Source organism: Python bivittatus, unplaced genomic scaffold, assembly GCF_059951505.1.
Source record: "Python bivittatus isolate LINGU-HERP-01145 unplaced genomic scaffold, Pbiv_v1 ctg000700_np1212, whole genome shotgun sequence".
NCBI lineage: Eukaryota > Metazoa > Chordata > Lepidosauria > Squamata > Pythonidae > Python > Python bivittatus.
The window spans coordinates 103,878,912-103,903,150 of NW_028277098.1; the positions used below are offsets into that span (position 1 = coordinate 103,878,912).

At 48.7% G+C, this 24,239-nt stretch overlaps 1 protein-coding gene across 1 annotated transcript; it reads right to left on the bottom strand.

Moving 5' to 3' along the window:
* Positions 1 to 403: 403 nt before the first annotated feature.
* RPRD1B (regulation of nuclear pre-mRNA domain containing 1B) lies at positions 404 to 24,165 on the bottom strand. The gene is made up of 7 exons (XM_088153902.1): positions 23,769 to 24,165; positions 16,982 to 17,111; positions 14,894 to 15,027; positions 11,500 to 11,612; positions 9,203 to 9,329; positions 8,002 to 8,177; positions 404 to 2,074 (listed from the first exon to the last, which is right to left on the bottom strand). The coding sequence occupies exons 1-7, from the start codon at positions 23,917 to 23,919 to the stop codon at positions 1,925 to 1,927; spliced, it is 981 nt and encodes a 326-aa protein (XP_088010028.1). The 5' UTR covers positions 23,920 to 24,165; the 3' UTR covers positions 404 to 1,924.
* Positions 24,166 to 24,239: the final 74 nt, after the last annotated feature.

The window sequence follows — 24,239 nt, forward strand, 5'->3', positions numbered from 1 at the left end:
CCACTAGTGGGAGGAAGCTAATCTCAGCAATGCAGCGGCCGTGGGTGCATCTGCTCCTGGGAGAGGACAAGGTAGGCCCCTGAACCATGGGCAGCACAGGGCTTTGAGGCTGAGGAAAGATGAGCCACATCGAGTATCAGTCAACCTTTTAGGACGGGGTTTCTAAATCCTAGCAAATTTAAGAGGTGTGGACTTCAACCCCCAGAATTTTCTAGCCAGCATCTTAAAGTTACCAAGTTTGAAAAACACTGGAGGAAATGCTCCAGACAAAGAGCATCCAGTTGCTGAACTTCAAATACAAAACACCGTTTAGATTCAAACCTGTATTATTTCACCTCCAGGGTCTGCTTTGCCCAAGGAGAAAATAGCCCTCTACCACACAAATAAGGAGCAACGCACCCACTGAATGACACCCTCTTTATTCAAAAATATATTTATGAGACATTTCAGAATATACTGCTGCTAAAATGACAGCCTATACCTCTAAATTTCTAGAGTGATTCATATACAGATTTAAGAAAATGCCTCAGGGGAGGAAATGGACTGGATCTTAGCAGAAAGACCACACAGTGCGTGAGGCGGCTCATCACAGGTCCTGCCTCAATCCAACCTCTGAAAGCAAAGCAGATTTCAATTTCATTAAACAAAAAATGGAATACACGGGCGGCCAGAGTTGTGCTGCTGTGACTTGAACACACACTTTGTCTCACACCCACACTCATGAGAAGAGGTTCCTCACTGCCTGTGGTCTGTGAAGGAGAAAAGGCCGTCACTTAGAGGCTCAGCCTTCTCCGCCTGGCACCGCCAGATGTCTGGGGTCATGTCTGCCAGCGCGGGGTTAGGGTGAGGGACGCTGGGGCTGGCAACGTTGGGACTGGCAGCCCAAACCATCCGCAAGAGGCTAGCCTGAGAGGGGATTCCTGTGGCTGGATCTGGGCACGAAGCAGGAAGCCAAACCCTTCCACGTGAGGAAAGCAAAGGAATTCCGGGGGGGGAGCAAAGGGAAGGGCAACTCCTCTAAAAAAGGGGCAGGGGGATGTCCCATATGGCCACCAAAAACGCAGCAGCAGTAGATTTGGTAACTAGGGTTTTCTTTCGAAAAACAGCAGGGAAGCCCACACCGTCAGCAGTATCAGTGCAAAGTGAACGTTTGTTTGCACTGCTAAGAACAAAGCCTGCAATGCTGCGCCTGAAGGGCAGAGTGCCAATGAGCAGGGGTTAGTCCAACCTGGGTGTAGATCCACGGGCACCTCCTCGGGTGGGGCTCTGTTCATGTGAAGGGAGCAACTTTGCTGCCCTTCAGAGAATGTACCCATTTACAATCCCCATCCCTCCCACTGATTCGGGGCCAAAAAGAAAATTAACTGACAAAGTTTCACAGCTTTGGAGATTAAGGGAAGGATAGGGAGGAAAAACCCTTACTAAAACCCACTGACTTGAACCTTCAGTGCTTTCCATTTTCAATGCTGTGGAATGAGAGGCCCAAACAAAAGAGATGGGGGAGCAGGAATGGCTTCCACTGATCCCAGGTCACAGGGCTGAAAACACCTCGAGCTGAACCCCCAAACAATCCAGTTCTTTTTTGTAGGAGGGAAAAAAGCAACACAGGAATCAAAACTCTTCGGAGGCTCTCGGCACACATGATTTGCATCAGCTGGAAGTGCCACCAGGAAGCAAAGTCAGTGTGGACTTTCATCAAGAAAGACGCCTTCTGCCTTCCTCCGAAACAGAAGCGATGCCCTTCCGTGCCCGTCCCAACCCCCCAGTCACCAGACTGGGCAGCAGGCCCAGCGGAGATGGTCCCTGGCGGGTCTCTGCACATCGCTTCCAAGGTCAGCTTCCCGCGAGAATCGCCCATCCTTACGAAGTGGTCTGCTGCTATTGCTGGAACTGGGGGAGGTGGGAATGCAGACCCCCTCGGGTCCTAGTCAGTTGAGAAAAGGTCCCCAGCAGACGGGAGAGGCGCCAGCCCTCCAGTGACGTTGGGCAGCAGCGACAAATCTGGCAGGCTCTGGATGTGGGACTTGAGCTCTTTGCGGACCTGAGTTACTCGAGCAAGTTTCTGCTTGTATTCCTGGAGGAACAACCAGAGAGAGGAATGGGAAGCTGAGGCCACCTCTTCCCCACCATCCCCTCCTCCTTGGGGGAACCGGGGTGTTGGCTTGCAGCCTTCCACCCCCAAGGACAGGTGGAGGCCCACAGGAAGCAGAATGTTCCACCCCAGCACAGAGCAATCCCTGCAGGGCCAAGACCGGCTTCACAGATCGAGGAGACGAGGGAGTTCTCTCCCTGGGGCCTACAGTACGCGTTCATCCAGCCACCTGCCCTCTTGCCAGGACCACAGAGCCCAGATACCGAGGCACTACAGTGCTCTTCAATGCCTTTCCCCCCCAACTAGCCCTCGCCTTGCCCCAAAGAAAATAAGTGGCATCGAGCCACTTTCAATTTTAAAGGCTTCCTAGGGGCAGTGCCTCCTCAGCAGGTGGCACTGCGAAGCAGAGCCAACTCCTCCATCAGGCAGAAGCCCTTGGCTCCACTTTTCTTTTGCATCCTACAGGAATCCTTCAAACACCATGGATCGGGCTGCCATGCCCCCCCTCCCCCCCCGCTACTTCCCACAATGTGTTCACCAACTGCAGCCAATGCACAAACGCAGATGTCCTTTAACATCCAATTTCAGTCTAGGCTGCTTGGCGTGACGGAGGAACACAACAAGCCACCCCTTCACAAAGGCCCATGAAAAACCACGCAGCCCCAAACGGATACAGTCACTGCAGAAAAGGCTCCCTGCTGGTTTCAAACATAAACAGCCTTGAAGGGGGGCTGCAGAGGACCAGCCCAGGAGTGTCATCTTGCAGGGTTACAGCCTGCATATCGACTGGGCCAAGACCCTGCTTTATTTCCTATGGGTACCACAGCACCCAGTTTGGGCTGAAGGACAAGAGCTACAGACCCCTGGGGCGAATCGCCAGCCAGGCCTGTGGAAGAACAAAAGCAAGTTCCTCTCCTTTGCCAGCAAGAGTTGGTGCTATTTTAGATCCAGCTATCTGGACCGCTGCTAATTTGCATTCAGGGCGCTCCGCTCTCCACTGACAGAGACTGGGAGGGGAGAGGAGGAGGAAATGAATGGCCACCCCTTCAAGCCACACACGCTGTCCTTTCTGTGGACTAAAGGCCCCCTCCGATCATGTGGCTGGAGGGCCAGCGGAGAAAGAGCACACGGCTAGAGCGCGGCCCAAACGCAGCACAGCCAAGCTACGCTAAGGATGGGAGCGCCCCTCAGAAGAGCAGTGAGGTTCTCCCCAGCTTTCTGAAGGAAGGCCTCACGCCAGCCAGGAGGGAGCCAGGGCTCCAGAAAGGGAAGACCGGAGCTCTTGGCCCAGAGACGAGGCCGAGGAGCAGCAAGAGGCACACACCGGCCACTTCCGCAGGTCTGGAAAGGAAGGGAGAGGATCTGGGGTGCTTCCACTCGTTGACGGATGGGAAACCTTCATTTCCAGTCGCTGTTTAGGACTAGTGATACAAAGTGGAAGAAACTCACCGGTTTCTTAAAACTAGCGGCAAAATATACAAATACACTTCCAATTACATTGGGTGGTTTAAAGTGACTGAAGGTTGGTTTGGTTAAGTAACTAATTCCTAAGAAGCATTTAACCTTCAGACATACACCGGCCAAAATAAGTATTTTAATGACAGGTCTTAAACTATTTATAACCACTGCAACATATACAGTTCCCAAGTAATTTGTCCAGTTCTATTTTGGCTACTGCAAAGAAACTTGAAGGAAAGGTAGGGGGAGAATGTGGGGAGCATTGTTCAGAGTCAATACTTTCAGATAATGCATCGCCCTGCCTTTGAATCACTTCCCATTATCCTGCCCTTCTACTTCTATCAGCCACTGACTCTGACCGACGGTGGGCCAAAAACAGCTGCTCCTGGCACAGAACGGCTTATGCGCAGGCGGAACAGGAACGAGTTAAGAGTTGAATCAGGAGTTTTTCTTGGGAGAGAGAGAGAGAGAGAGACAAAAAGAGAAACTTCTTGCTCTTCCTTGTCCAAAATTCGGAGATTAAGAGAGGATGAGGAATAAATCAGACACAACGGATCTAAAACAACAGCAAGGATTTTACTTTTATGTGTTGGTTAAATTTGCGTTCTGTCTTTTCTCCAAGAGCTCCCTGCCCCTGCTTCTCCTCACAATAGCCACCATGCAGCGATTTCACCCAGGGTAAGAGAGGGTGACCTACTGCGAGTTACCCAGAGAGTGTCCAGGGCTAAGATTGGACCCGAATGGGTCAGCCTCTTCCTCCTCATCTCGTAGAGTGTAAATGGTTGGGGAGTGCAGGGCAGGAGCTGGTGGGCTGACTCAAGGGGGAGGAGAAGGCAGGTCGTGAAAGGCCTGTTTTAAGCTCCTCTCTGCTCACCACCCAGTCCGAGGAGCTCCTCCCAGGAGAAGACACTTTAAACACCCATCCCTACTCGGAAAACTGGAGGCTGCTTTGCCTTGTCTTTTGGCTTAAGCCAACTGCCAACTCCCCTCCACCTGAATATTTCAAGGTCCCAGAGGGTTTCGGCCTACTGCTTAAGTAGTCCCTCATTCCAAGGCTGAAAAGGAGATTTCAGCTAAACCGTACAAGAAACTTTCAAAGGGTTTGATAATGGGCCAGCCTCCTCTGGGGTGGTGGGCTCTCCTTTACCCTAGATAGATATCTCAACAGAGGCTGGACCACCCTATCCAAGTGACGACTCTCCTATCCTGAGCAGATGACCTCAAGATCCCGTTCAATTCTGCGCTATTCTTAAGGGGTGCCCCAGAAGCAGGGCCACGCTGAGGGTCCGGGAAGGCTGCTCTGGATCCAGCCTCAATCAAGAGGCTCTTGTGAGGTTGGAGCAGAGGAGCGTCACTCCATTTTGACCGAGGGAGCAGAGCTAGTGAGTGCAGAAAGTCACACTAAAGCACGGCACCATCAGCTCTACGGTGCTTCTGCGATTTCCCCTCCTGAGCTGGGTTGCTGCCATGCCATTACAAGAGACTGAAGGGGAAAAGAAAAAAATTAAGGTGCGTCCACACATCACAGGCGTTATTTAAGTATTTACCCTCAAGAAAAACGTGTTACATGCTCTTGTGCAATTCTTCAACTAGATATGGAAATGATTGCGGGACACACGTTAAGTGCACAGCCATATTCTGAGGGCCTCTCTTCCCCCAGATTCAGTTGATAGCCAGCAACACACAGGAAAAGCGGTTGTCAGACCCGAGTCTTTCAGTGTATCAGCAAAATTTCCAACTACAGAAAACACAGAGATCACTAGAAACCACATTGGCATCAATCCACCAACCAACGACTGATTCCTTGCCCTGACTCCCAGACTGCTAAAATAGTTGGTCTCCATCCACAGAAGATGCACAATCCCCTTAAAAGGAAGCAACTTAAAGGGAAGATTCAGCTGAAGCAAGAAATTAAGCGCCGCTAATAAAGGCAACACGTACCACGTGTCTGACAAACACTGCAAACACAGGTGTTACACCCAGGCTCCGTTCCAACATAACCGAAAGGAGAATTTTGACTTTTTAAAGACCCAGCTATAAATATAACCCACTCCTTTAAACAATCAGACCACCATACGGATTTGACACTCCACTCAGAGCTGTTATCTTTCTCAAACTAACAGGGGTGGAGCAGCTATCAGCAGTTGCTGGCGCAGTGACTTTATGTTCAGTTACCCAAAGCCCCTTCATCTAGAACATGTGCCTTCTTGTCCCTTTTAATTTCCCTCCTGTCATTTCTATCTCCCACTCCCACCCTGTCGCAGTGCCTCAGCCTCCTCCTTGCTCGGTATTCTCTATCCTCCAGTCACCCTGGCTCTGTTCTCACCCAACTCCTGCAGAAAATAAAGCACTGTGGTTAACTTTTGCAGAGTTTCATGGCAGACTAGCTAAGCCTAATATTTTAAACACTTCTCTGAAGATGCAGATTAAAAGATGCACTTTGGGTTGTCTTGCATCCTGCACTACAAAAAGGGCGTAGGAAGCCAACAAATATTATTGCTAAAGGGGGAGTTGCACGGCACACACATGAATCAATCAACTGACATTATCTCTTACTCCTTCTGGTGAGTGCCTACAGCGGGGTGTGCTATCTCACATTCTTCCTGATCTGCTTGTGCTGTTTGCACAAACAGCAAACTAGAGCTCAGCCTTTCCAGCATGTCCTGAACATGCCCTTTTCAACCCAGAGCCACTCAAAAGACAAAACATGCCTCTTCACTCCCTCTGTAGTGCATCACAGGACGCTCCCTTCTGCAGCAGTGAAAATGGCTGGAGTTCCTGAACTGCTCTTTGGCAGCCCCCCACCAAGCTGGGGGTGAGCTCGGGCAGGATCATGCCTTGGGAAAGGGACCCCAGCCAGGGGCTCAGCATTCAGGGGCAGCGCTATTTCAGGCCTCCGTGGTCAACAGGACACGATGCGTCCACGTGGGCCCTTTATGGGAATAACACCGATTCGCACTCTGCCACGGCCAATGAACAATCATGTCAATAGCCTCTAAATTTGAATTTTAGCATTTAGATCGCCAGCTCTGGTCCCAGAGACAAGAATTTACTATTTTAATAACTGGAGCGCTGAAAAGTTACTTGGAAGATCTGGAACAATCACAAGATATCCAGCCGCTGACCTTATTTGGTCAGGTCTTAACCAGCCTGACAAAATAAATCCTGGTCTGCTAATGCCTGCAGCGCACCCATCCCATAACAGACGCGTCCTGGTACCTTCACCGGTTCTACAGGCTGAGGACCAAAGGGTTAGGATGGCAAGTGGGCCTTTGGGCCTCGCCAAAACCACCAGGTGCCCTGGGGAAGATGGCGGTTCCATCTCCAGCACGGAGCATCCGTTCCACAACTGTGCCAGAGCTGTGACTTTCCAAACCCAGGAACCGCTTTGCCCAGTTTGAACAAGCCAACTACGGAAAAACAAGCCCACTGAAATTGCGGCCACAGAATACAATTTTCCAACTCTCAACCAGGGCCAAAATGAACGCACCTGTCTATCTGCAAAGCTCTGTGCAAGGCCTGGACGAGGAAGGAGGAAAGAGGACTGAACAACAAGAGCAAACGGCGGCTTCTAGGAAGCATTTGCATCTCCTCCTGGTCAACTCTTGCCATCTGTCATCGCGCCATGTCCCTCAAGAACATCTGCTCCAAACAGTCAACGCCTGACAGCAAGGGGCGGCTCTGACCACTTTGCCAAGGGACAACACAACAGATGGCAGAGGGACATGCAAGCAGAATCATTAATTATTCTCCCGTATCAGCCCCAAAGTGCAATGCAGACCAGGCTCCCTGACTGGAAGTGGCCCGTTTCAGACAAATGACTTGGTGATGCCCTATCCCGCTTGCCTCTACCTTCCGCCCACAGCAGAATTCCGTTCCCAGCCAAAGTCTATTCATAGCAGCTCCTTCCAGTTTAAGCCGCTTCTAGAAAAGGCAGCTGTGCTACCACCCACACGGACAGGTCCGGTCAATCAAGCACAATCAGGGCTTCAATCTTGTGGGCAACCCATCGACCCAAAAAGGGGCAGCAAGCCCTCTTATCTAGTTCATAAACAGCTTCCCTGTCCATAAGCCAAGGGGCCCGAAGAGACAGCCTTTAGGACTCCCTTCTTGCCAAAGGAAGTGTCCTTGAACATTAAGTTGGCCCCACCCCAATCAGAAACAACCCTGTGGATTGCTGGATTTTAGCCCCATTATGCTGCTGGGATTCTGACTCCAGCTCTTCCCTGTGGGATGGTGGGGCTTAGATCCTAGAAGTGTCTCACAGAATGTGGCCCACCCGCACTTCAAGCAGCCAGAGTTTCACCACACCCACGTGCTCCTAGGAGGAGTGGGGACGCTCTGCTCTCCTACAGCGCAGATACAGCTGCTCCAGGCAGGACCCGGCCCCGAGGCAACCCTCGCCTTGAGCGTTAAGGAGGCAAGAAGGGTGGATGCTGAGCAATGCTCACCTCCAGCTTCTTCTCCTTTTCCGTCAGCACATCCTTCTGGTTCTGTGTGTATTCGATCAACATGCGTGCCAGCTGGCGCCGGTCTTCCAGTTCCGCTGCTAGTCGCCCATTGTACTCCGCGAGTAGCAAACACGCCTCATCCACAGTCTTCGAAAGGCGCTCTGCTGCCTCTTTGTCTGTGTACAAAATTAGTAAACAATTTACAATGAGGCCGCACAACACCTTTTGTGTCGCCGACAAGCAGCAGCTACCCGCTAGCAGCCATTCATCTCGGGTGAATGACTCCAACCAAGGGAAGGCTTTGCAGTCCTGGTCAAGGATTCTCTACTTTAAGCAAAGCCTGAGAAATAAAACCATGGGCACCTCCCAACACAAATGAAATAGTTGAAGTGGGGGTGGTTTCCTTTCCACACGAAGCCAAGTGCTCAAATGCCTGAGGGCAGAGATGCAGGACTAGGGGCCCCAGGGCAGCTCCGTCTCCATCGGGAATGGGAAGCCAGGGCCGGGCATGGCCTGGGGGAACCCGCCTGGCCCTTTGTGCCTGCTGGCCCACGCTAAGCTACCTGCTGCAGTGCTGTACACAGAGACACCACCAAAGTACAATGGTCTGGAGCCCGGCAGAAGGGCTTTCTGAAACGCCGTCAGAATGGACTCAACTGCTAAAATGGCTCCAGAGAAAGGTGGGGGGGGGGGGGAGGTGTCTATAGACTGCAGCACTTCTTGCAGCTTCCTCTGCCTTGGTACTGTTACAAGCACCGCGGTCCTCCTCCCACTTGTAAAGACCAAGCAGAAGAGAACAGGGCTCTGGAGGTCAGAAAAGCCTCCAGTCAGATGATGCCCAGGGCCCCAGGCGCATTCACCTGACACAGCAGCTCAGCACCCCTTGTGGGGCTCCCTTTATGGGGTAACTCCTTGTTATTCTGGGATGGGATGGGATGGGAAACTGGGTCTCAGTGCACAAAGGTTCTCCCAAAAGGGGGAAGTGAGGCACACAGAACAAGGAGTGAAGGTACAAGCTGGCGGCCTCCAAATTATCCTGAACCAAACCAACAGAAAAGCTCTGTGAACACACACACTACTGTTCATCTCCCAGCTAAAAATCTCACACTCAGAATCCATCAGCCCAGCCTGATTTCTCTTAGCGCCCACCGAGTATGTTTGGGCTTCTCAGCCGACCGGTTCTGGCCCTTCAGAGACTCACCTGTAATCTTCTCCAACAGTGACACATCCTGAACCTCCTGGGGAAGAGAAGCAATTTTCTGCCGCACCGTGGCATCTCCTGATGCTGCGTTTTCCAAATCTTGCAGGGCTTTGATCAAGTCCTCTGCCTGCCCGGTTGAGACAGAAAAAGACAGCCATTGTTGTTTCTCAGAGCCTCCCCCCGCCACTTCTGATGCCTATCCAAAAGCTCTCCTGGGCTCCCAACCCGCGGGGGCCTCTGAGTGTAACATTCAGCTAGGATTGTGCTGCCAGGAGGAACAAAGGTACCAAGGCCTCTGATGGCAGATTGCTTTGCTGGCATCCCCAAGAATCCCCCTGGCTGCCTGGGCAGAATAAACCACAGGAGCACCAACTCTCTCTGATTGCACAGAACACCAGCCCAGGTGACCCTCAGCCAAGCTTTATGTGCTTGGAACTGGAACAGGTGCCTAGCTCAACGCTTGCTAAAACCTTCATCTGAGGAACCAGGGAAGCAGCTATGTTTAAGAATTCAGTTTAGGTTTTCTTGATCAGCTCTTTGAGGCTTATAATTTCGCTAGTATTAGTCCATAAAACACTAGCAGTGCTGAGCATGTGCTCAGGAGTCTTTAGAAATGGTTTCACATCTCACAATCAGATCATGAGTCCCTGCACAAGGCAGTACTGGCACCGCCTTGGGCAGCAGAAACGGGGCTGCTGTGTCCAGGGCCAGCAACCCCTGGGGCAAGTGTGGCCTTCCTAGAAACTTATGGCAGATCAGAGACGGGGCGGACCTAGACTGTCCCCAACTGGCAGGGCCCAAGTAGAATGTGCCCTCTGTCAGGACAGCTCTGCCCAAGTCCTGCTGACACAAAGGGGAGATCGAACCAGATGCTCATTCTGAATTCGGTGAACTTTCGCTCCACTGATAGCTTGCTTATAAGAATACATTAGAGAGACGGGGGGGGGGGGAAGTACCATTCTAATATTTAAACAAGAAAGGGTGATCAAAGACCCGGTTGGCCTGCTCAACTCCTTTGTCCAAAGGTCTTTATATCCAACGTTTTGCAAGCAATAGCAGAGCTTCCCCTGCCTGCTGTTCAGGAGTGCTGATTTCCGCTCCAATAACGCAAAGGCCACGTTTCCACAGGTGGAAAGCCAGCACTTCTGAGGGTACCAGGCTGGGAAATGCCAGATGCATGCGTTGACAATTCAAGGCAGAACTTATGCTTCTCAAAATCTTCTCCTACAAACAGATCCCTAATTTGAATGGCATCCCTTTGAAGTCCAAAATCTGCAAAATGAGTCCTCCTCCATGAAGAAAAAAGGATCTAAGGCCGCAGCACCAGCCTGGGAAGCCTAAGAGACCCGTCCAAGAGCTGCAGCAAAACTTGTAGAGCAAAATAAAGCTGCTCTTCTACTTCAAAGAAACACCTGTGGCCTTTCAAGCGCTTTGCCCTTTTACAGGGAGGCGGTGCCACAAGACCGTGGTGGGTTAAAGGCTTTGCTGCAGCAAGATACAGATGCACCAGGAACCGTGGAGCAGCCAGCCAGACAAGCAACCGGCAGACAGCTGTGCTTCTCCCGCCTGTTCCTGAAACTCTGCCCTCTGTTATTTCTGAGAAATCCCAGGACAGGGCTCTGCTGCCCTCACTCCTCACCCACCCAGGCTGCAGCTTTCCACAGCTTGCCTTCTATCACAAGTTCAGCCCTTGCAAAACACCCCTCTTCCCTCCACAGAGTGATTGGGGCCAACCTGCCCAGAGTTATCTACTCTGTCAAACGTCCCCTGAAAGCAAACTGCAGTTGCCAAAGGACCTCAGAGCAGGCAGCCCAGGGGCTTAGCAGGAGAAGAAAATGGAGTAGGACGTGCTTCCCAGAATCCGCTGCTCCTGCCCAAAGCAAATCACACCCTGCTGCTTGTAACAGAGCCCTATCTTGGGCTAGCTAGCTATTTATTTATTTATTTATTTATTTAACTTGGAGCATGGAGTGGAGCAATGCCATGAAACAGCCCTTCAGTTAAGGGCCAATTGTTTTCAGCGAACAAAGCACCTTCTCCTTGTTCCACTGCCCTCCAGGTGTCTTCAGCCAACTCCTATTACTCCCTGTCAGCGTCAGGGCCCAACACTGGCTGAGAATTAAGGGCGTTGAAGTCCAATCATCTGGAGGGCACCAGACAGAAGAAGGTGGAAAGAAAGGAAGGCGACGACGTTATCGGCCCTACTGCACTTGCTAATGGCGCCACCTCGTGGCTTGTGGCTGTTTCTCCAAGGGGGGGCTTATGCACTGCTCCGGGCTCCCATCTTCCCAGCATACCAGGAGGGGCCCAGCATTGGGGTCCGGTGGGGAGTAACTTCCAGGATAATCATCATCTTCCTCTTCTTGCATCTGCTGAAACGTCCGCTTCAAGGACTTCTTCTCCTCTGTAACTGAGAACAAAACATGCCTTTCATGCCCAGAAGCCATATTCTGCTCAGCAGATCCAGAGCAAAGAGGGGCTCTAACATTTTCTTTGGAAAATGAAAAATGCGCAGATTTGAAAACGAAGCAAAATATTGTGAGCCCCCCCCCCCCCAAAGATGTACGCCAAGTCAACCTCACACAGTTCAGTGGCCATGGATCTGATTGAGTTGCTAGGTTCCTTTCTTAAGAAAGGAGAAAAATATGCTGTTTCTTTTTCTCCATGCTCACTTCAACACTGCGTTAAAAAAAACCACCAGCAAACGTACAGCTGCAAGGAGCACAGGCTCTCCTTATCCAGAAACATCAGAAACTCAGTTTTGTGCCATGGAACTTTCCAATGCAAGCCTGGCACTGGTGTCTTGCCCATTATTTGAGCAGATTTCAGGCATAATATGCTCAAGGCAAAGCATGGATGATATTTACTTCTCTCATGAAAGCACTTGAAAGAGAAATCAGAGATCAGAAGGATGTACCTGCTGTGCTCCACTTGAAAACCAGCCAGCTTGAGAGCATCCACGCACTGCACAACATGATTTTCAAACCATAGTTTCAGTAAGCCACAACTGGCTGGGTTTATACAGAGTCCCCAACCAAAATCAAACCTTATTAGGGCTACGTAAACCCTGCAATAAGACATTGCAAAGCTCTCATGGCCAAGAGTCAAGACCAAGTAAGATCAAAGAGATCTCTGCACAACTGCGTCAAATCAACTGTTGGACTTCAGCTCCATAACCCAGTGTTGGGTTCACCTGCATAAGATAACAGGACACAGCAGGTAGGAAGGTATTCCTTGAGGGATGGGTGGCAGGGAGCGGGGGAGACAAAAAGAGGGAGGAATTGCTTCAGCCCAGTACCAACTCTAGAGAGAAAGAGCAGAAGAACCTCTTGATTCCTCCTGCTGAAACTGCTATACAACCATGCTTGGAGTAATCTTGAGGTAGCAACTTCAGCTACCTGCAATTTTCCCCATTGTCGAAAACACAAAGAGACACACAGGGAGCTGGAAATTCCAGAGAAATGAGCAGGTGAGTCTTCCCGTCATTATTTTAAGCCTCAGGATCACCCAGAACACAACACCCGCCCCCCCAAAACTGCATGAGAATTTGGATGTTTTTGCAGGTGTAAATGTGGATGCAGATGGCTAACAGCTGCAGGACAAGGGATGTCAGAAACCACGCCTAGAAGGGAAGCAGCAGCTGGCAGCACCAGGGGAAGACAAAGCACAAGCTGGCCACAGAGCATCTGCTGCCACCATCTACAAAAAGGTTTGGTGTTCCTGGCTGACTTCCAGAGCACAAACGGAAGGCCTCCTGAAACAGGCAGCTTCGCCTTTCACCAACAGAACAGGGAAAGCCAGATGTTCTAACACCATTCTCTCTCAAGCATTACTGGACTGACAGATGTACTGCAGAGGATAGCACATCTGGAAAGTGCTCTCTCACATCTCACTTTTTGGAAACAAAGAGCCTCAGCACCATAGCAGGTATCCTTCTAGACCAACCTTTCCCAGCCTGGTGCCTCCATAGCTCCAAAGCTGCACTAGATGGCAAAGGCGATCCACACACATACACACGCCAGACTTTAAATTTGCGACCTCCCACTCCTGTCTTAGGAGGGAGACTCAGTGAACGTCACATGACAGCTTATAAGTTATCACTGTCAAGTGTCCATCACCAATCCATTCACATCCCAAAAGCCACTATCAGTTCTTCATCATCTGCAAAGATTTTGGTTCCTATCTATGGTTGAAATGATGTTGGGGGGCAGGCAAATGCAATTGAGGACCATCAGATATTTCATTACTAGATCCCCAGACATACTGAAAGCTGTTTAAGCAGATTACAGCAGGAGCCAGTGGTTCTGATGTCTAATTTAAGTCCCAGGGTCAATTTGCTGCTAAAAAGTAGAAGGTAGCATGAAAAATTTGGCCTGCAATGCTCATTCAGAGTGGCCAGAATTCCCATTTGTTCTATAGCAACTTCCTCTGCTCTTAGAATTCTACCTGGCTTATAGGCATGTTTGGGATTTGTGTTTTCATTTTACTCTCCCAAGAACCATCAGCAGATGAAGAAGACATATAGCAGAGTAGTTGTATGTTACAGAACCATGGATGAACATGATGGGGTCCATGTGCCTCAGCCACTCTCACTTGGCTCTTCTGGCAGTGGGAACAGCTAAACAAAGCATACAAGATTCTCCTAAATTTGGTATAACCCTTAAACTAACCACAGGAAGTTTCCAAGGTTCATTGTGCAAACATAAAACCAGGTTCGTTCCTTTCTCAACCAACCAGAGTGGGTTTTCTTAGAGTCATGCCTTCTCATGAGGGGCCAGCACCCGAGCACATTCTGGCCTAGGACACAATTAAACTCACAGTTCCTTTCACATGAAAATTATTGTAAATTTTCGATTCTTTATTTCCACCTAAATTTGGTGGAAAAAACATTTTGTTGCTTTGTTCAACAATTCAGAATTTAACCCTTGGAATCCATCACCAATTGATCTCTAGTTTACCGCTTGGCCGTGACAGTCTTAGGTGCTGCCTGTCAGGACCTAGAAATCCACCCAGGATGACATACACTATCCAAAAGGAGACTGGGTTCCACATTCAGAACCACTATACAGTTCATTGGAACCTAAGCAGAGAGGATGCAAAACTGAACTGCTTAAGTTGTATATTCAATAATACTGCCAATTCACAGAAATCCATTACAGGTAGTCCTCGCTTAACATCAACAGGGACCAGAAAATTGGTCGTTAAGGAAGTCACCACATGACCAGACCCAATTTTGCGACCATTTTACAATGTCATTAAGTGAATCACATGGTCATTAAACAAATCACGCAGTCGTTAAGCGAATCCAACTTCCCCAATGGACATTTTTTGCCAGAATTTGTTTAAAACCAAGTGGTTTTAAACAAATTCTTAACAACCGTGGTGATTCGCTTAATGACCACAGTGATTCGCTTAACAAGAGTTGTAAAAAAGGCCGCAAATCACGATCACATGACCGTGAGGGCAATGGTTTGCAATGGTTGTAAGTGCGATTACAGGTCATAAAGCACTTTTTCCAAGGCCACTGTAACTTTGAACCATCGTTAAACAAACAGTCATTAAGTGAGGACTACCTGTAATGTGTTCGAAGTCCACTGGCACAGACCATATTTTGTTAAGGAGCAAGCTCTTACTTCATGATAGTTCAGAGTGGTAATCAAAACAGTTTTGAAAAATGAGCATATAATTTACCTTTGGGTTGGGGGCTATTGGAGTCCTCCATGGACAGTTTCAACTGCTGTATGAACTCGCTGCCATACACACTCCTCTCTTGCCAGATGTTCAGCAATCGTTCCAAGGGCTTCTTGCAGCCCTCATCTGCCTCCCTTGAAGGTCAAAGGGTTAAAAAGGTCAGCAGCTGGTTAAAAAGCAGGGCAAGGAACAAGCACTGGGATGTCAGTGGCAATGAGAACTTGGGCCTGCCCTGCTCCTCATCTTCCATAAAGGTGTGAGAGGCACCGTAGCCATGCAACCTGAACCAGCCAAGAGATATGGCCATTTGTACACCTGCTATGAATAACAGACACCTATCCCCCTTTTTTTTTAAGTGCTTTCAAAGTTACAAGCGTATCTAATCAACTGAAAAAGAAATCAAACACAGAGCAATCTTCCCCAACCCCATCTTCCTGATGCATTGGACAACATCTGTCGTCCCCAAGGGGCCTGATAGTCAAACACATCTGGAGGGCACCAGCTTGGGAAGGAGCTCCCCAGAACACGCTTTCCTATTCTTTTCCCTCTTGTTCTAGATAGAATCCCTCTGCAGGCATCAGGTCTTCTCTAAATAACGTCACAGCCTTTAACTAGCTAGTAATATATTAGATGCCAGGAAATGACACGGAGCTGCTCATTTATAGCTTGCCCCACAGTGAGAGAACAGTCACCCAATGACAGATGGAACAAGCCAAGCAGAAAGACAATCTGGAAAGGGAAAAAAATCTGATAAATCCCCAGCACTTGAGACGCTGACCTCACTTAAAATCGTGTTCAGATAGAGCCAAGGCATGTGGAATAACTAACAACTGCGCAAAACTGCCAACTGGGATCTGAAGGAAGCATATGGATATTTGTAAAGGGAATACTTGCACTGGTAATCTGTTTGCCACTCTTATAACTCTCCAAACATATCAAGGGGGAGGTAAATTTGCTGAAATCCAAAAACATTTTATGATGTACGGAAAGGTAAAATTCCAGGAAGCAAAAGTGAGGTTGTATAAAGCAAGCTCTTTCATGGCTTATGGCATCTGTGTAAAAATAAGAGACTTTACCAGCTGTGTGTTAACTGGTCTGTTCCAGTGGATCCCCCTCTCTCCCCCACTCTTCCCCAACATTTCACATGGATTTCTTCCCATCATAAAGAATGCAACTACAGATCCTTCATGACATCACCTGAACACGCAGCGGTCCACTGCTCCCCTCCCTGGAAAAGAATTGCAACTGGGACACAATCACGCTTTTGCCAAAGGGAAGACTGACTGGATGCCAAAGAAGAAATGAAACAATTAAAGGAATTAGGGATTGCTCCCCAAAACATATCTGTGATTTTATGGCAAACAGCAGCAAATTTACATGGTTGATAGTCAAAAAGATTCTTGTGATTATTTTTGGTTATTTTGTTGTACTGTTTTGTGTTTTTAACTTTGTACACCGCTCAGAGTCACATACGTATGTGAGATGGGAGGCTATATAAATATACCGAATGAATGAATGAATGAATGAATGAATGAATGAATGAATGAATGAATGAATGCCAATATATACGAATCATTGAGGGGAGGAAGGAAAAGGGTTTAATCAGGGCCTAGCTCTAGTCAAGTGCACCTTGTGATCCTGGAGAGAGATGTACCCTCTCCCTCCCTAAAACCTGCACCTTACAGTGTCAACCTGGTCTGCCAGAATATGGGAAATGCAATGAGAGCAAAAGCAAATGCACACACAGACATGCACGTTCAGCAAGCCTGTCCCCCTTCCCACGTCTACTGTAGCGTGGACAAAAGAGCATTTCAGAGAAAGCTCAAACAGAACAGGCCATCGACATTTCAGCAGGAAGAGAAGACCCCGCAACCTCCACCCACCTCCCTTTGGATTCCTTCCTTCAAAACAGCAACACGGCTATTCGCATGGAAAGAAGCAGTAATGCAGACTGTGTTTCTGGTAGCCGGCACAGCTTGTATAGAGAGCCCCCCAAATTAAACTAAAAATCTCTTCAATCTGTGGAAAGAGAAAGAGAAAGATATACATATCTGTATATATAAGCGAGGGAGGTGCTACAATACCTACCTGGCAACGTGTGAAAAAGCATCCACGAGCACAGATTCGAATTCCTTTGTAAATTCAGGTCCCTTCTTCTTACTGTTCTGGATAACATCATTAGCCAAGTATAGGAAAGTAAGTTTCCTACTTGATTTGGCTGGTAAAGAAAAGGAGAAACATCTACATAGCACGGCATTCAAATCACATCTCAGACTTTCATACTCGCTCACTTTACTAAGCTAGGATTTTTTAAAACCATAGTTTATTGAATTTATCTACTGCCTAGAATCCACCCACACTGAGGTGACAGATAAATCTCATTTAAAAACCACATTCTGTTTGTTTGATTTAAACAAGGTTTCAGAACGAACAGCAAGTCTATATCTGAACGTGACCTGTAGTTTCCATTGCAGGGTGTCAAGTACTTTGTACAACCTTCTTTAAAACAGCAAAGTTTAAAAGGCCTAGGAAAATGAAAACGCTAACCTAATGCCATAAGGGCATGCATGTATGTATACGTGTGTGTGTGTGTGTGTGTGTGTATGTATATGTATATGCGTATGTATAAATATTCATATATATAAAATTTAAAAATTTATATTCTGCCCAAATCTGCAAGGACTTTAGGTGGCTAAAAAGAAAGAATTTAAACCGTAAATATAAGAACTATTGTATACAAAAGAAAAAACCAACCAACCATATAAACCGTAATACCTCTGATGACCATTTGTAATGAACCAAGACCAAGGGCCACTGGAACAGTACTGATTTTGTTTCTGAACACAAGCAGTATAGGAGCCATGCGGACCTCTGCGGAGAGGGTGTTTCAAAGGGTGGGGGCTACCACAAAGAAGCCCCGCCATCCAGGCTGGGCCCATAACACTTTTTTGGAGATGGGGGAATGACTCTCAACAGGCCTTCTCTTGAGATCTTAACCAGACACAGATTTGATTGTGGCACCAATACAGCTCTCCAGGAAACAGGCAACACGTAAATTGCCCTGCCTGCACAGGTACACCCCTACTGAGAAGTCCTTTTCGCTTGGAGGTGTCTACTGCACCTCAGTAGATGTCCAGAAGGTTTCAAGAGGCAGACAGGAACAAATGTAAAGAGACACTCCTCCTGGTCTTAAAAGTCCCAAGCCACCAAGGGGCTTACAGATCAACACCAGATCTCTGAAGCTAGTCCAAAGACAGACTTCCCTCCCCATAAATGAAAAAAGAAAAGCAGGCACAACATTACCACACACCACTGCAAGAGGGGAGGGACACCTGATGCTAGATCCTCAGTATGTATGTTTGGCCGTGGTCTATCTGACCCCTAGAATTACAACTCTCAGAAACGTGCACCTTTTGAAGGAAAGATTTGGGTTCTTCCTGATTTTTGGTACACTGGAGCTCCAGGTAAGGAGATATAGCAATTATCAAAGAAGCCTTTTAATGTGCTTTTAGCTGGAGCATGGTAATTGCAACATCTGGACTGCATTATTATAAAATTATATTATATTAATTAAAAACCCTTAAAAACAAATAAAGCAGGTTAATGGGCCTGGGGCTGCCTGGGGGTAGCATAAGGAAGGCTCAAGAGCCAGTTTGGCCTAGTGGTGAAGGCCCCAGGCTCAAAAGCAGGAGACGGTGAGTTCATCCCGCCTTAGGCATGAAAGCCAGCTGGGTGACTTTGGGCCAGTCCTCTCTCAGCCCAACCCACCTCACAGGGTTGTTGTTGTGGGGAATACAGGAGGAGGAAGGAGTATTGGGTATGTTCAACAGCTTGAGTTACTTATTAAAATTCCACAAGGTCACCATTCAAGCGCATCATCTCAGCTCAAGCTTGATAGGCCACAGTGTCAAACCAGCTGAAACACAGAGCTCAGGAGCAGGACAGCCTATTAACAGGAGGGCCAAGCACAGCAGCGATGGAGTTGAGGCTGGCGTATTTGCAGTTCCACCAGAACCTTAGAAAGCTTGTTATCTTTAATGGTTATCCCACAGGAGCTTGTGCTGCTTCTACCTTGTGCAACACACCCAGCAGGTTCTACTAACACCAACAGCCTTTTGGGGCAAGCGGCAGAACCTACTGAAGGTTTTCTAAAACACATTCCACACAAATGGCAGGGCAGGAGAGAAACTTTGCTTACTTTCCAGATTTGACTGTTTCAGCTCAATTAACTCAGACAAACTGGACTGATCATTGTTAGGCATCACTCAGCACATTTAAGAACCTGAAAGTCAACACTGCCAGCCTTCTGCATCAGACTCAACACAAACACCAGGTACAACGGGCACAAAGCAGAGGTTTTAAGGCATTAGAACCAAATGCTACATTCCTGGAAGTATGCCAACTGCCAAAATCCAAAACTATTATTTAACACAGGAACATAATTGCTTTTTCCAGCTTCATTAATTCAGGAATCTTTCACTTACTAATAGACAAGAATAATTCGCTGCATTATATCTAGAACTATCATGACTAGATCAAGGAACAGTCAACAGTGTTGAGTTGGACATTACACCACAGAACAGACTGTGCAGCAAAGAACTAATCCGCAGTATTAGTGGGGCTTCTCCAACTGTATAAGAATATCATGAAAAAGATCTTAGTGAAAAATCTCAACATCCAGGCAAACTGAGGTGGTTCTTTAACATATGTAGAGCTACAGAACCACCCACTGAACTGGGTTGCTCTGATAGCTCCCATTTCTATGCCAACTGCAAGGGCAGTGGTCCAAGCAACAGATCATGAGGAAAAGTTATCAGTATGCAGGACACCGCAGTCATGTCATGCCTAGTCCAAAAAAAATTATCTAATACACCAGCTTAAGCTAGAAAAAGCATTTTATGCCATAATTGAAAAGTGGGGTCGAGGCTCTTGGGAGGAAGAACGTTGGCCCTCTCCTGGTTTCAACGCCAACATTTCTATCACTTCATCTGATTCAGCTGAGGGAGAAATGCTACGAAGGCCTGACCTAACCTTCTGACAAACTCTCCAGGGGCTTCAGATATAAAGGTGTGGCAAAGCAACCAGTATTACACAGGTGAAGAGTAATTACTAATGTGCCACATTATCCTCTGGCCCCAAAGTGGCTTCCATGCCAAAAACAAGTTCTGAAACCCAATTCAAGTAAGCCTTATTAAGATAATTAGAAGTTATGAGTTACCACCAAGAGTATCATGACAAAGAAAGGAAATATATCACTTAATGACATTGACCTAAATATCTGCCAAACACCAGCTGCCATTTTAAAAAATAAAGCAGACAGCTTATTTAGTGTTTTTGCAGTTGTTCAAATCATACTAATAATTAGGGGCTTAATATTAGCAGCCCACCTCTTTGACAGCCTTTTACTTCTTGGGTGGATACACCCACACCAAATGTAGAGAGTGCTCCATATGAACCACTGGATCATGAGATCGGATAGACTCTTGGAGATCACCAACACCAACTTGAGAAACACTGCCCTAAGAATTCTGCCAAGTTGCAACAGAAGGATGCCACATAATGGGTTACAGAGCCTAGGAAACAAACTTCTTCAATGCTCACGTGTATGCACTCGACCTCAGCCTCAAAGTGGAAGAACCACACCTGATAGCAAAACCATGGTCTTGTCTAGACAGCTACAGAATACGCACACTGGGTGTGTATACCTGTATATCATACTGGAGAGGGAGCAGGCCCATTTCAAACCTTTCTTGCCTCATCTACACGTAGACCTACCGTACCTGCCCTGAAGAATCTCACACTCTGCTACTTATACAACAGTGAAACTGGCGCCCATGTTGCTTTCATCTCCAGGCCTCTTTCAATGAGAACACAGGATGTACTTCCATGTATCCTCACCACGGAGGTCGGGGAGGCAGGGAAACTCTCCTGGTTCTCTACAAGGTTCTAAAGATGGAGCTTTTTCAGAGAGCCTTCCCCCGATTTGAGTTGCTGGTGCCATCACTTATTCTCTTTCTCTTCCTGTAGCATTGCTGTTGTGTGTGTGTGTGTGTGGGGGGGTTATATTGACTTTCCTATGTCCAAGGGTCATTTTTTAATGTGGCAGCATACACATGTGTTTAAACAAACAAAATATAAAAGTGTAAAAGAAAACTTCCTCACATAATAGTTCCTCTGAGGTCTAAATGCATATAAATATTCTTAATTTACTTTTGAAAGAAAAATATAAAAGCCATCATGGTACATTAACATGAGCGTCTGGGATGCTTTTCTTCCACAGCACAACTTGCATTCACTTTTTTTCCTTTACTTGGGAAAGGTTTATTTTTATTTATTTTATTAATCAAATTTATACACTGCCCATCTCACTGTATAAGTGACTCTAGGCGGCTTACAAGTAAAAAGTGATAAAAAAAACTATAAAAATCTTTACAAAAATATACAAAGCTAAAAGATGGAGAGAGAGTCCTCAAGCCACCAACCACCCCCAATACTGTAAACTCCCATTGGGTCCCCATGCCAGCTGACAGAGCCAGGTCTTCATGCTCTTCTGGAAGGCCAAGAGTGGGGGCCAATCTCACCTCAAGGAGCAAGATGTTCCACAGGGCGGGGGCTTCAGTAGAAAAAATTGCCCACTTAAACCTCCAAAGCTGTCTCTAATTCTTAGGGACTCCTCAGATGGGGCACAGGGGACTGCATTTGGGAAATCTGGGGTGCTTCAGCTTGCACAACTGGAAGCTCTTTTACTTTTAGCAAAGCTCAGTGTTCTTCAAACTGAGGACCTTGACTTTCCACTGGGCCTCAGAACTTCACGCGCCCAGTTGATGAGACCAAATGGCCTACTGGGGTTTTTAAAGATTAACTCCCCAGAGTGGCTAGGAGTTGGCGGCATATAAATTTAATATATTGTTGTTGCTGCTGTTGTTGTTACGGAGTTAACATTTTTGAATAACAATTGATTATTTTCTTATTAAAATAAATGCTTAAAATCTACCTTAAAATCAGATTAAGTATTTTAGATGTCTGGTGGAAGAAAGAAGAGAAAGACAGGAAAATGGCACATAAAACAATGCTTGCTCAAAAGTGATGGTGAGAAAGATACTCTAACAATATAAAGACATGCTTTGATGGAAATAAAAAAAAATATATTTTAGAAGGAAGAGGGCTAAATTAGCATGGGGGAGAATAAACAGAACAGTCTGCAAATAGTTCCGCTTCTAGCATAGAATAAAACAAAGGTGTCTAACATCTCCTTGGTCATTTAACATATTTATGGATAATGAATGACTGCATGTTAGAGAGATATGGAGAAAAAATGCATACCTCGACAGAATATTTAAGAAAGTGGGAAATTCAATGACTGAAGTTCATGAACAAATGTTGAAAGAAGTAAAAATAGTTATGTCTCAGCCTGTACTTCTGACTGTTTTGCTTTGTGCAAATGAGAGTTGGGAGAAATAGAAAAGTTGAATATGGTGGGAATAGGCCTCTTAGGAAGGACTTTTGGGTGGGGGGGGGGGGAGAGAACAAGAGACTGGTCAAGAATAAATGGGAGCTGAGTGAACAAGACTGAATACAAAAGTCCCCTACTGAGGTGGCCTGGTCATAAACAGAGAATGAATGAGAAGTGAGTACATTAATTGAGAGTTGAAAGGAAGGGGAAGAATGAGAAAGGAGGACTCGCCAGGTCCTCCTCCGCAAGAAAGGTGAGAAGTTTAAAGAATACAGGTAGTCCCCAGTTTAAGAACAAGTTTCGTTCCCAAGGTCTGTCCTTAAATCGAATTTGCATGTAAGCCTGAATGGTAGGATTGTATAATGTTGTATAAGTCTGTTTCTCAAGCTTGGGTGCTTGAAGGGGGTGGACTTCAACTCCCAGAATTCCCCAGCCAGCTAGCTGGCTAGGGAATTCTGGGAGTTGAAGTCCACCCCTCTTCAAGCAGCCAAGCTTGAGAAACACTGGCACAAGTAGTATTGTGTAATGACCTCGAGACCGTTGTGCGCTTGACTCGAATTTTGCTACAACAGGCTCCGGCCTTGACTAGGGGTCGTCCTCAAACCGGGCCTCCTTCGCCGGGGGACTCCCCGTAAAAGGCCACGCAGGACAGCGGTGGGTGGGAAGGGAGGAGGATTTACAAGGGCGGGAAAAGCACAGAAAGAGCCGGGAACGGCACCGGTACAAACCAGGCTTCGCTTTTGCGTCCTTTCCTTATTTCGTGTCTTGGGGGCGGGGGGGGGGGGTCGCGCTTTCCTCCTCCCGTCCTCTCCTCAGCCTACTGGGGAAGTGGGCGGCATACAAATTTAATAAATAAATACTGACTGACTGACTGACTGACGGGTTAGGCGCCCTGCGGCCACGCAGACAGGCCTTCTCCGGGGGACCCGCGCCCAACCCGGTCCTCCGCCGACCCCCTCCCCCGCCCCACGCATGCTGCCGGACTTCCTCTGCTACTCGCGCCCGGCGGGAAAAGCGTCTCTCGGCGTCCGTGCGAACGCGCGGCCGGGCCCAGCCTAAGCGGCGGGATCTTTTCCTTCGAGGCCTGAACCGCCGGCAGGGCCCGTAGCCTGCGGGAGGGACGCGGGCTCGGGGACCCGGCCAGCCGCGGAAGCGCCGCCGCCGCGCGCGCCCGCTCCCGCGACCCCCCGACGCGCCTCCCCGCACTTCGCTCCCGGGTCGCGCCGGGATCCGCTCGGAAGCTAGGCCGATCCGCCCCTGCCCCTGCCCCGCGGCGTCCGACGCGCCCGCTTCCAGCTTCCCTCCCGCCCGGAGCCTCGTCGCCCGGGGACGATGGGCTCGTGGCGGACCGCCTTGCGCGGCGGCGGCGGCAGCCCGCGGGCGGCCCCTCCCGGGGCCAAGCCGACCCTCCTCGCCACTCACCCTTGCGGAGCTCGCGGTGCCAGACGGTGACGATGGGCCCGGCGTGCTTGCGGTGGTGGATGAGCCACAGGCTCAGCGTCTGGACGCTCTGCTGGGAGTTGCTCAGCTCCGACAGCTTCCGCTCCAGCGCCGACTCCGAGAACGAGGACATGGCGGGGGCGGAGCGGGACCCGCAGAGGGCCCCGGACCCGCCCGGCTCCGCGATTCGCCTGCCCCGGCCTGGCTGGACCGGACCGGGCCCCCAGCCTCAGGGGCGACCAACCGCCACAAAATGGCCGCCCGCCCTTTCACCCCGGCGCCGCCGAGGGTCAAAGGACAGCATGCTACGGGTCGCCGGAGAGGCCAAGACGGAGAGGAGGAGGGGCGCCGCCGCTCTGCGCTACGAAGCGACCACGGAGGCTGCGGGCCCGCCGGGGCCGCCTGCGCATACCGCTCCGGGAGGCCGCGCCTGCGCACTCGGCGCCGCGGCCT

Excerpts from the sequence above, each read along its gene's own strand:
- RPRD1B (XM_088153902.1), bottom strand. The coding sequence starts at position 23,919 with ATGTCCTCGTTCTCGGAGTCGGCGCTGGAGCGGAAGCTGTCGGAGCTG. Across the intron at positions 9,330-11,499 it reads CCAATGCTGGGCCCCTCCTG|GCAGAGGACTTGATCAAAGC; the intron begins GTATGCTGGGAA and ends TCAACCGGGCAG. Across the intron at positions 2,075-8,001 it reads AAAAGGAGAAGAAGCTGGAG|GAATACAAGCAGAAACTTGC; the intron begins GTGAGCATTGCT and ends TTGTTCCTCCAG.